At 43.0% G+C, this 11,809-nt stretch overlaps 2 protein-coding genes across 5 annotated transcripts in view; one reads left to right on the top strand and one right to left on the bottom strand.

Moving 5' to 3' along the window:
• Positions 1 to 2,961: 2,961 nt before the first annotated feature.
• LOC126547952 (uncharacterized) lies at positions 2,962 to 9,534 on the bottom strand. Of its 3 annotated transcripts, XM_072289208.1 has the most exons (3): positions 8,312 to 9,344; positions 5,499 to 5,616; positions 2,962 to 3,113 (listed from the first exon to the last, which is right to left on the bottom strand). In XM_072289208.1, exons 1-3 carry the CDS (start codon positions 8,964 to 8,966, stop codon positions 3,023 to 3,025), a joined length of 864 nt encoding a protein of 287 aa, XP_072145309.1. In that variant the 5' UTR covers positions 8,967 to 9,344; the 3' UTR covers positions 2,962 to 3,022. The 3 variants fall into 3 exon arrangements, 2 of the variants coding, with proteins under 2 accessions (XP_072145309.1, XP_072145310.1); XR_011895672.1 differs by lacking the exon at positions 5,499 to 5,616 and having other exon boundaries at positions 8,312 to 9,534; XM_072289209.1 differs by lacking the exons at positions 2,962 to 3,113; positions 5,499 to 5,616 and adding an exon at positions 6,624 to 8,222 and having other exon boundaries at positions 8,312 to 9,345.
• A 540-nt stretch (positions 9,535 to 10,074) lies between these two features.
• Positions 10,075 to 11,809, top strand: part of LOC126534385 (V-type proton ATPase subunit D-like) — an 81,743-nt gene continuing 80,008 nt past the window's right edge. Inside the window, exons 1-2 of one of the 2 annotated variants that reach the window (XM_050181661.3) lie at positions 10,075 to 10,232; positions 10,395 to 10,512. In XM_050181661.3, the coding sequence (XP_050037618.1) occupies positions 10,192 to 10,232; positions 10,395 to 10,512 (159 nt within the window). In that variant the 5' untranslated portion in view covers positions 10,075 to 10,191. The remainder of the gene's footprint in view (positions 10,233 to 10,394; positions 10,513 to 11,809) is intronic. The other variant, XM_050181660.3, reaches the window with a different exon arrangement.

Below are 11,809 nucleotides of genomic sequence, written 5' to 3'. Positions count from 1 at the left end.
AGCCGTATGTGAAAATACTGAAAGATATCTATAGCGGCTCCACAGCCACCGTAGTCGTCCATAAAGAAAGCAACAAAATCCCAATAAAGAAAGGCGTCAGGCAGGGAGATACGATCTCTCCAATGCTATTCACAGCGTGTTTACAGGAGGTATTCAGAGATCTGGATTGGGAAGAATTGGGGATAAAGGTTAATGGGGAATACCTCAGTAACTTGCGATTCGCTGATGATATTGCCTTGCTTAGTAACTCAGGGGACCAATTGCAATGCATGCTCACTGACCTGGAGAGGCAAAGCAGAAGAGTAGGTCTAAAAATTAATCTGCAGAAAACTAAAATAATGTTTAACAGTCTCGGAAGAGAACAGCAATTTACAATAGGTAGCAAGGCACTGGAAGTGGTAAGGGAATACATCTACTTAGGGCAGGTAGTGACGGCGGATCCGGATCATGAGACGGAAATAATCAGAAGAATAAGAATGGGCTGGGGTGCGTTTGGCAGGCATTCTCAGATCATGAACAGCAGGTTGCCATTATCCATCAAGAGAAAAGTGTATAATAGCTGTGTCTTACCGGTACTCACCTACGGGGCAGAAATCTGGAGGCTTACGAAAAGGGTTCTACTCAAATTGAGAACGACGCAACGAGCTATGGAAAGAAGAATGATGGGTGTAACGTTAAGGGATAAGAAATGAGCAGATTGGGTGAGGGAACAAACGCGAGTTAATGACATCTTAGTTGAAATCAAGAAAAAGAAATGGGCATGGGCACGACACGTAATGAGGAGGGAAGATAACCGATGGTCACTAAGGGCTATGGAATGGATTCCAAGGGAAGGGAAGTGTAGCAGGGGGCGGCAGAAAGTTAGGTGGGCGGATGAGATTAAGAAGTTTGCAGGGACGACATGGCCACAATTAGTACATGACCGGGGTTGTTGGGGAGTATGGGAGAAGCCTTTGCCCTGCAGTGGGCGTAACCAGGCTGATGATGATGATGATGGTTAGAACATTGGGCCATTTGCTAGAAGAAGGATTCAATCCCACCATCAGTCACACACTCCTTTATAGCCTTATGGATGTACTTCACCCACTTTGGAGGTGGGCTGAGTGTGTACGATTGTGTCACTGTGTGCATGAAATCATAAGTTTGTGGGAGGTACAAGTTATAGGAAGGTCACTTTGATAAATGAGTATGTGCAAGATTACACATGCATAGAAATGTCACAATCATCACAACCTATTGCATACTTAGACAGTTAGCAGTGCTATGTTTTAGTCTAGTTTTTTTTAATTTACTTATGCTCAATGGCTGGAGAAACATTAGCGCATGCAAAGAATCCTCGAAACAGAATTCTGTGACACTCTGCACATGACCTATGGGGTTAGGCACGGGGGAAAGGGGGTGGGTCAAGTGCATAGTTTCACCGCAGCATGGTAGGATGTTTAGTGGGGCAGTCAACGAATAAATTTTTGCGCTACGTGTATGTTAAGTGTGCTCTACCAACTCTGAAATGCCAAGGAAAGAAGTGTGTAGTAACTTTCACATGATTATTTACATTTCTGTCTTGGTGCAGAGAAAAGGCACTTTAAGCCATACGGGTTCACTTTATGGTGGAAGCCTTAGAGTACCTAGAACAGCTACACGTGACCTGAAGTATCCAAACAACAGGGTGATATGAATTTCAATGTGGCAAAGCATGCTGTGTAAGTCTTAGTTTTTATTGGGTTAGCTCAGCCTGCAGCGAAATAATAAAAAGCCATAAATTTCTAGTCGCTTAATCACGAAATGCTTGAGTTGTGCATGTTTACGTGTTTTCTCCACACCACATTTTTTTGTAGCTTTTCCTCTAGATGTTTAATGCAAATGAGCTTTCACTTTGCTACTTATTTAATTGAAAATTGTTGCATGCTCAACTGTGTTATAGTGTAGTGGAAGTCAGTATGTGAACAAAGAATGGGAAGGTTTATTTAGGTGAGTGCTCTACACCAAGTTATACCAATTGTGAACTTGAAATTATTTTTATCCCTCAGATATGTCACCTTTTCATACCCATTTCATGTAGTGAAGCAGGTTTCCTTTATACAGCTTTTAATCAGCGCAGATTTCTCTGCTACATTAAAGTAACATTTAGATGGGCTACACTGTCGTACACCATAAAAATGTGCTGTATTCTTTCAGTCAAACAAACTAAGAATAACTTTGAATTAATATTGAGGCTGTTTTCAGGTAACATTCAAAATGCCCTTTTCTAGACGTTCACTGGACATCCATGTAATATGCACATGTCTTGCAGCGAAATGTCTATGGGATACCCAGAAAGTGTTCTAGAAAAAAAAAAAATGTATGCATAGTGCACGCAAAGATGTAATTTGGATGACTGAATTGTGTTACAATTCTTTAGGTACAGGGGCCCAATACTTGATCACCCATGCAACAGTGAAAGACAACCGAACAGTAAATGTGTGTTGTGTTTTTCAAGTTTATTGCAAAACAGTGTAATCTGGACTTGAGTGTTGGGTTGTTATAGAGTGCTGCCCTTTAGCATGAATTTTTTAAATGCTGTCTCTGTTCATAACCAATAAAAATTGTAGACAAATCTATACCTTGCCTCAATTTTGACAGTGACAAGCACCTGATCAAGGAGGAGTATTTAAAAAGACTCGCCTAGGAATTAATTGGCACATACTTAACGTAGTTAGTGCAAAAGGAAACGTGTGTAGGCTAGTTTGTTCTTCAACATGGAAGCCAAGTTGTGCTGTATAGCTGATGCAAAATATTACTAAATAAGAATGTGAAGGCACTCAAGATGGTGCACAATCATCTTCTGTGTTTCATATTAACTATGCAGTGCAAGTTGGTTTCATAGCAGGTGAGCGTTATGCATCTGCAAAAAAAAAGTTATAGCTTATATGCTGCACTGGCCTGTTACATACACAATGCCAGCTTTGCAAGAAAAGAAATATGTATAATCAATCTTTTATTGGCAGAACCATTACAGCAAAATATACAAGTCTCATTTTCCACCTTAGACAATAGTGTAATATTTAGATAGAGGTACAGACGCTCCTGATGACTTGATGGTAGTGTGAATGCATGCAGCTGGTACATCAGTGGACCTGTACAAGAGGGAAAAAAACGCAGGTGAAGTACAAAGGATTAAAAAGAATCTGCAACTTGCACTCCGAGATGAACATGTCACTGTGACAACCCGAGTGCTGCTGTTGAGGATTTTCTTAGCCTGTTGGTCCGCGGGCACAAGTGCCTGTCTTGCATGAAGCTGCTTAGCGCAGCTTCATGACAAGAGTTTTCTCTATCTGCCACCCGAGAACGCGCTCTGTAGCGGTCAGGCTCCGCCGAGAGACTTGCGGCAACGGGAAGGTAATGGGGCAATGTCAGTACAGATTTCGGTTGCTAAAGCAGTACCAGACCGATGGCAAGCAAATTTTGTAACACAGTTGAATATCCAAAATACTTGCTACTACTTAGAAGCAGATTGATCAGGTTTTCAAATTGAATAATACAAAGTGAACCTGCCAACATTAAAGTTTCAACCACAAGAAACACATTCCTGACGGATTGTTGACGCCAGCTGCCATCGTCAAGAATGATGAGATGCTGGGGTTGATGCTCTAGATGCTGAATTGTGCCCACGTCAAATCAAATAGCCGGCCAAAAATATGTTGTAAACTTGTTCCTTGTGGTTGGGCCTAAGCAATCCCGATGCCGCAGGTAACCATAAAGCAGTTGCACAGCTGCTAATGGATCTAAGTTAATGCATTGATAATTAACAAATAAACCTCTTAACAGCATCGAAGTATACAGGCATATTGCTAACGGGGCTCTGGAACAATAAAAGTTTCACATCACCGGTTTGTGTCAGTGTTTACTGGTAGCTTGTAGATACACTGAAACCCGATAATAACTGGCCTATGCACTAAAAATAGGTTCATTATATCAGGTAATTCTTCAAATCCAAATGCACCTATAACGAAAGGAAACAAACTTTTGTATTGTGTTTGTCCTACATGAATTTGTTGTCCTCAGTGGAAAAATTAAGTCAGAGTTACCTGCATTTTTGTAAACAAAACCATGCATAGTAGACAGCAATCTTTAGCCTTAAACAGCTTGCCAGTCACTCAAAATAGAGACTCGATAGGAGCTTGCTTGAAGTACACTGCTGGTATGTTTCCGAGTATTCTAACATTTAGGCAGTATTTTAAAAAAAAGTACGAAAAAAAAGGCCTCTGTTACAAGTGAGTGTTTTGCATGAGTATCAGTCAGGAAGTTTTGTGTGTGCAATATACAGGATAATTCACTTTATGCTGGCTTGTTATAGTCAGGTTTGGCTAAAGCCGTACAAAGAGAAAAATGCTACGTACTACAAGTGTGGATTTTTTCCTTGGCACTAGCCAAACATGAGTTAGAGCACACAATTATTTTTTTATCCATATTATCTGGTAAAAGGCGAAGGCATTCCCTGTGAAAGGTTTTTGAACAGTATGCACAAGAAATGTCCAGTACTTTTCTGCCATACAGCGGTTGCCTGCATACACAATGCAACTCATAAATACAATCTTTTACAATCTTTTGGCCGCACACGAGTAGTGGGGGAGCTTGTGAGTGGAAAATCTTCCATGTTGCCTTTTTGTATGCATTTCAGCAAATGTCTGCGCAGCATACTCTGACTAAGGTTTAAATTTTCTGGTCTCCAATCCGATGCTAAATAATACATATTTGCAATTGCAAACAAGCCACAGTCAAGCGTGTTGCACTGGTTTTGTGCCCCTTTAGTGCAAATGGTCAGCGTTGGTGACTGCAATTTTAGCATGTGACAGATTTGCCTGATGGCATCAGAAGGAGTACCTTGGTCAATTGAGTCATATACAAAGACTGTGTTTTCATCAGCGTCAGCATTGGTTACCGTAAGCCAGTGATCGGGATTTCGGACATGCAAGATTTGAATAAAAGGGCTTTCTACTTTAGTAAATAGTAAACGATGGCCAAGTAGCACATCTTGAAAGCCATCCCAGTGAGGAAACTTTTTATGAATCAAGTATTGTGCTACGTTAATCACGCTGTCTGATATTGAGGTGCCCTGTACTAAAGCATTTAAATCGGCATCTGAAAGAGAGTAGCGTTTGCAGACATTTAACATGTCTGCTGTCACCATTGCAAGGCTTACCATTTGCTTTTGCGATGGCAAAAACTTACGCTTAACAGCTTTGACTTTCTTTGGCCGTCCTCTTCTTGCTTTTACCAAAGGTACATTAAGTTTTGTACTATTCGAATGCCTGCAACTGCTTGTAGCAGTCAACTGGGGTAATGGAGCTGGTGTACCTTGTAAGCTAACTGTAATTTGATTACTAGGAAAGGTGGTTAAGTTTCTGAAGAATGCCTCGCATGATGCAAGTTTTTCCATTAGCTCCTTCTCACCACAATTAGATAATACATTAGCCACAGTCTTGGACATTTCACAAAGCCTCTTGTAGGTGTAAGAATACTTTTCTTGAGCAGTGTCGAGCTTCACAGATGGCAGCAGCTGAATGCTGCTTGTCACCACTGGTGTGGCACTTGAGACCATGCAGCTGTCACTCAGGAAATGATCCTTACACCACCTGTCTGGTATGCATGCTTTGTCAAAAAGGTCTTGCTTGGCAAAATGGCGAGCTGCTATAATGTGTGCACAAGGCAAACTGTACTGATTATAAAAAGCACACATGCAACGCGTCAGGCATAATGAAACACTGTGCTCAGAACTTGCTGAAGCCACTACATAAGAATTAGCAGTGGAAGTAACCAAATAACCTACTTCTTTAAACCGTTTATACTGCTCAAGTACTTTACTTGTGGCCTCAGAAGTGCAATTACGGGCCAAGTCTAGTTGAAATGGCTCACTGACATCATTTACATTTAAGTTCAGCTTCATTTCCTTAAACTTGGAAAATTTTAGAGATAAGAAATCCTTCTCAATATAACTTACTAATGCTTCTATTGCTTGAACCAAATGCATGCTTGAAGTGAGATAACTTTTAATTTTTTGATTGTGACACTCAATGCGATTATTCGTGTTATTACCAAATGCAGGAAGTTTCTGCCGATATGCATGTACCCACATTTCTTTACAGGAGTGCCAGTTCTGCATGTAATAAGAAATAAAATCTTTAGACGCCATAGCTTCGAGCTCAGCAAGCCTGTCTAAGTAGTCCTGCACAGTGAAGGAATAAACAATTTTTTTTTAACAGAGGGAGTAACTGATCACGCTGCAGTCTAGCTTTCTCATTGACTTTTTGCTGAAAGCATTGCAGCACATGCCATGTACACAACAAAATTTCAGAATCAGGAAGAATCTTGGTCAAAATGCGTAGCTCGTTCATGTCTTTATCTATCATGACTACTCTGCAAGCAGATACAATGAACGGGTTAAACTCTGCAAACTTGGCAAACATAGCCTGCACAATTTCAGTCGTTTCATTCTGCAAAAAGGCATAACACACAGGTCTCCCACGACCTCCACCATCTTCAACCAATATAGAGTACAAGATATAGCCTTCAATGTTTACTTTATATGTTCCATCAATAAATAAAATCTCTGGGTACTTTTCCAAAATCTCACGCATGTGCGTTGTCTGAAGTAACACAAATTGCAGGTTATTACTTTGATTCTTTTCATAGTGAATGACCCAGTTTGGATTATTTGCTAACAAGGTGTCTATTTTTTCCAAAACCATTTCTCCGTGAGCCTGCTCGTTGCGAATAGGAATAGAAAACCTTTGCTTGTAATTGTTAACATCTTTTGTAGTTAATTTCTTGCCCGTTTTCTGTTCGACCAAACTTTTAAAATACTTTGGGCCAATATTACATTTGGCAAAATCAAAGAATTCTACCTTCTCTGCATCGTTTAGAAGCCTGCTTTGAGGATACAAGTCATAATACTTCGTGGCGTGATTATGCTTAGCTTGCAGCTTGGTTATTTTGTAGTGAAGAGTAGGTGATTTGCACAGGCTTACTGAAACTGCCATTTCACAACCAGTACCATTGTATGCTTGCTTGGGTCGCTTTCCTGTGCCTCTTGGTTTTATAGCACGACCATGAACACAGCTATATGAAATCCTAATATACTCAAACTCTTTAGATTCTGTTGCAAATGGACTTCTATGAGACCTACTTATTGTGACTATGTGCTTGCCCTCCCTGCACCATTCATCAAAGCTTTGCCTGAAAGAAATAAAATTATCAAATGTTGCATTTAAATAAACTTTGCTGCCTCCACCATGCAATAAAGTGACAGTGTTAGGAACTCTGGTTGTGTTAGCACCAGCTCCTTCACAAACAGCCTGGGCATCAGAGCTGGCAGGCCTGCAGCTGGATGTCAAAGCAGCCTCACAACACCTACGTCGCGTGGGAGCAATGTACGCAGCTTTGTCAAGGTCACCAGCCTCTGTGCCAGGATTGCTCGTCATCTGCCCTCCATCTTGCATTGTTTCTGACCTACAGCATTTGCAGACAATGACCTCATTTGGAACACCATTTATGACAGGTCTGCACTCAGCCATAGCAACTACCAAGCAGTCTTTATTCTGCCTGCTAGCCACATGCTGCACCTTGCCAAAACTATCACAAATGGCGTCATGAGGGGCACTGGCTTGTCCTTCAAGCTTGCTACCAGAGACAGCAGAAGGAGCAGACTCAGACTTTATACTGTTAATGCATGTCTGTTTCTGGCTAACAACTGCTTTCAAAGGTGAAGCGAACTTCAAGAACTTGGCAGCTGTCACAGCAAGAACTTTGCCTTTCCTGTCTGCAGCCAGGTCACAGCTCCATTCTTGCTTGTGCAGTGCTGCAGCCTTCCGCCTCCTCCTCGATACTACCACTTTCCACTCCCTGTCGCCACAGTGGGAGACAGCCTCTGGCACAGCTGCTTCTTGAGCACTGGCCTCTCCTTCCCCCACAGGTGAGCACACAACAGGAGCACTCTTATGCTTTTGTGTGGCTCTCCTAGTTTTCCAGACACAAGTGGTGCTTGCACCTCGACCAGGGATCATTGGCTCAGCAGACCTCCCCTCGGCTTTTCCCCTACTTGGTACACTTGTGCCATGGAAAGTGGGGGAAGGCAGGCTGTCCCAGGTGAACCAAGCCTTGCTTCCCTTGCAACGGACACGGACACCGCCAACAAGTGAAAATCCAGCACCTTGAAGGGTTCTGGTAGGCTGGTTGGTGCCGTGCCTCTGCAAAGGAGCAGTGCTGGCTTTCCAGACAGGAGCTGGTGCTGTGGAAGGTCCACTTGCTGCATGCGAAGAAATTAAAATATGCAAACCAAGCGGGGGAAAGTCAGCCTCGGAGATGGCAGGGATGCTGTCCTGCCGAGTCCAACTGGTCCATGAAGAAGGTGCCTGGGTCTCCTTGTAGGACTGCTGGATGCGGCTTCTCTCCAGATGGATGGACAGGGTGCAGGCCCCCTGGTACAGGAAGTCTGCCAGCACCTTGTTACCAAAGCGGCTCGGGTGGACACCATCTCTGCTCAGGCAACTGGGCCAGTTGTCCACGAGACCACCCAGGAATGTGTAGCCGCACTCGTGGCAGTACTGCATCAGGGCACTGTTAATCCTTTTGTAGTTACCATTCAGGTCATGCAACCATGAGGACTGAGCTTCCCATGAGCTGTACTGATTCTGCCCCCGAGGAAGAATGGCAGAAAAAGCTACATGCACCATGGGATTTCTCTCAATGATCCCCTGAGCGAGCTGGCGATACCTGTCCATGCACACGCTGACACTGTCAACAGCGTTGTTAGTGCCAACGTGCACAATGACAACATCAAAACCAGCTAGCTTGTCAGCAATCATTGACAGCAAATGCTCAATCCTTACTCCTCTATGCGCGGCAACACTGACTGACAAACTACGACGCGATGGGAAATACTGGTCCGCGTATTTCACCATCGAGTCACCGGCAACCAAAACACGTGTCATGTTGCAAGCAGTGCAATCTAAAATGACACCTAGAAGAAAAAAAAAAGACTGCGAAAAAATAAATCTGAGCTTTTTCACAAACGAAAGGAGGCTACCTTCTAGTCAGCACTATATATACGTTGAATCAGGGAAATCCGCGCTAGGGTTGAACAAAGCAAGAGGTCGCGAACAAGGACAGCAAGATCGGCAAATACGCGACAAACACAATCAAAATACCATCAAAATACTTATTAGAATAGATATATATATAACGCTAGCAAATATAAGATAACCCTGCAAAGCAGCTTTCGTGCATATAAAAGGATGATGTCAAAGGCTTGCGAGAATGCAGCAGAACCAGGCCTTGGGTCCAGCACCAGCGGCAGCAGAAATTAGCACGACCCGCAAGCGCGGCTGACGGGATGCGTACTGAATGTCACGTGCGAACAAACAATCAAACCACGCGCCCTCGAAAAACGAAAATACGCGTGCATGTGACGTTGACATTTAGTGACGTCACTTCCGTGCGTTGCAGGAGTCGATTCTGTGTGGGGTCGTCTGGGGAGCACCGCGTTGCAGCAGTCTTTGCCATTTTTTTTGTGTGTGTGGGCTTGACAAACCAGGCAATAAATAGTGCCAAATGTTATACGGAACGATTTTAACTACGAAATACGATATTTATGCGAAATTTGAGCAAAACCAGGGGTAAGCTCCAATTCTTTTTCTCCACGATTTTAAGAGAAACGAGCTCGCCTTGTATGTAATGAATATGTAATTGCCGGAAAGAATCGAAGCTGTAAAATGTGGCTTGGCTCAGAGATTCTATGTTTACGAATAAAGTCTTCAGTGAACTGCAGGTTAAACATACCGGTTAACGAACGAAGGAGATGCCGTCGTAATCGCTGGGATTTCACTTCGTTCAAAGAGTGCATGTGGACTGTTGACCAAGACTCATGTGATTCGGCTTTGTGTACGGAGTTTCCTTTGGTATCGGTGTTGAAGACCTGCTCTTTTAACAATAAATCTTGCTGGAAAACTCGGGGGACAAAATAAAAATTTAAGAGTAAATACCAGAACCGAAACCAAAACACTCTCGAGGTGTGCAGTGGCGCTGCGGATTATCACGTGACGTCGCGAGCTTCGTGAAGAAGCGCATGATCGCCGTAACAGCGGAGGTGTGACCGTTCTTCGGAATTGGTTACTTTAAATTCTGAGGGGTTTGATATCGTCTTAGCAAGTAAAAGTCATGAGCGGCAAGGAGAGGATCGCTATCTTCCCTTCCCGTATGTGAGTAAATTTCTCCAACTTCTCAGCATTGTCGGTGGAGAGACGTCTCGGCGACCGTCGGCCGTTCGGAGCTTTAGTTTTGACAACAAACATGTTCTGCGGCTGTGAAGAGCGTTATTTCGCTTCCAGAAAATTAATTATGCTCTGTTTGATTTCTTACAGGGCAATGACCCTCATGAGGGGCAGGCTGAAGGGTGCTCAGAAGGGTCACAACCTTCTCAAGAAGAAAGCCGACGCTCTGCAAATGCGGTTCAGGTCGATACTGAAGAAAATCGTAGAGGTGCGTACAGGTGCCTGCATGGCCGATATGTCGCAGGTGCTTGTGACCTAATGTAACAGTGCAGTTGTGGTGCTAACGCAGTTGCTACAGCTGACCCATCTCGCCTGCCGTTACCGTAGCTCTTACGAGATATCTCTGCATCCTTACCACTGCTGCATATATCGTAACCGCCGGAGCCTCGTTTAGCTTTTGCGGTACCGCTGCAGTTGGTATTCAGAACGACTTTCGTTGTTACATTGTGCGTGATTTATTTTATCGAGCAGCTGGAAAACCCTTGTAAATGTGTGTGTATGGGAACGTCACTCGAACACACCGCATATCCACGTCAGTATATATATGTATAGCTTCACTCGCAGCTACGAGGGAATCATACGTTATAGTAAGGTTCATCCCGCTAATTTGATTGGTGTAGCTGCTTGCGTGCCAATTTCTAGCCTTGCGGTAAACCTGTAAATAGAAATTTATCTTGCCATTTCAGCAAAGCGTGCTTAACACTTGTGCTCCTGGTGAAGTGCGCTATGTCTAATAATATCATGTGCGAAGGAGTCCGCAGCGGATAGACTAACATAGTGTTTGTTTTATCTGCGGGCTGGAATTATGTTGTTCTTATCCATATATGAGTTGAGTTCAGTTATGAATTGAACTAAGCTCCTAGAGAGCATCAAATCTGGTTTCCAAAGATATTGCGAGGCCACAGATGGGGCGGCGCTAGCGAATCAAAAAACGCCATTGCGGTTTCTTTGTATCAGAAAGGCCATCACCATACCAATAAGCTATGCGATGGTGTGTTGACCTGTGATGTTTCTGCGTTATGAAAAGTGTAGCTTGAATAATAAAAAAAAAAATGCCCCTAGAACTTTCACTGAGGTGTATTGTTTCTTGACCAAAGTATCCCATTTAGCACCATTTTCACTGCCACAAACACCCCATAATTGTCAGTAGCTTTGCTGCCATCACTAAAAAATTTGCTTTGTCATAGCATTTGAATATCTTCATATTATGTGTTTCCTGTTGATAGTTTTCAAGCTGCTGCTAGACATTCATTTAGGCATTTCTCTTTGCTGACTGAATTTCACTTGCTATACCAGTTCCTTGTACTTTGGAGAGAGGGTTCTGAAAAATAACACTTTGACCAGAGATATGTAACCTTATATGCATGACACATTTCCCAAAGTGAACTTCACAAAATGTGTACCTTTAATTTCGGTTGCAGATTTTTTAAGTGACAGCCTTGGCTGTAAAGACAATAAATTGTGCAGTGTTGCGAGAATTTCTCATTTGAGTGCTAGGCTGTGCT

Source organism: Dermacentor andersoni, chromosome 7 (genome assembly GCF_023375885.2).
Source record: "Dermacentor andersoni chromosome 7, qqDerAnde1_hic_scaffold, whole genome shotgun sequence".
NCBI classification, from domain to species: Eukaryota; Metazoa; Arthropoda; class Arachnida; order Ixodida; family Ixodidae; genus Dermacentor; species Dermacentor andersoni.
Note: the sequence above shows the minus strand (reverse complement) of the source record. Positions and strands in the feature narration are given on the sequence as shown.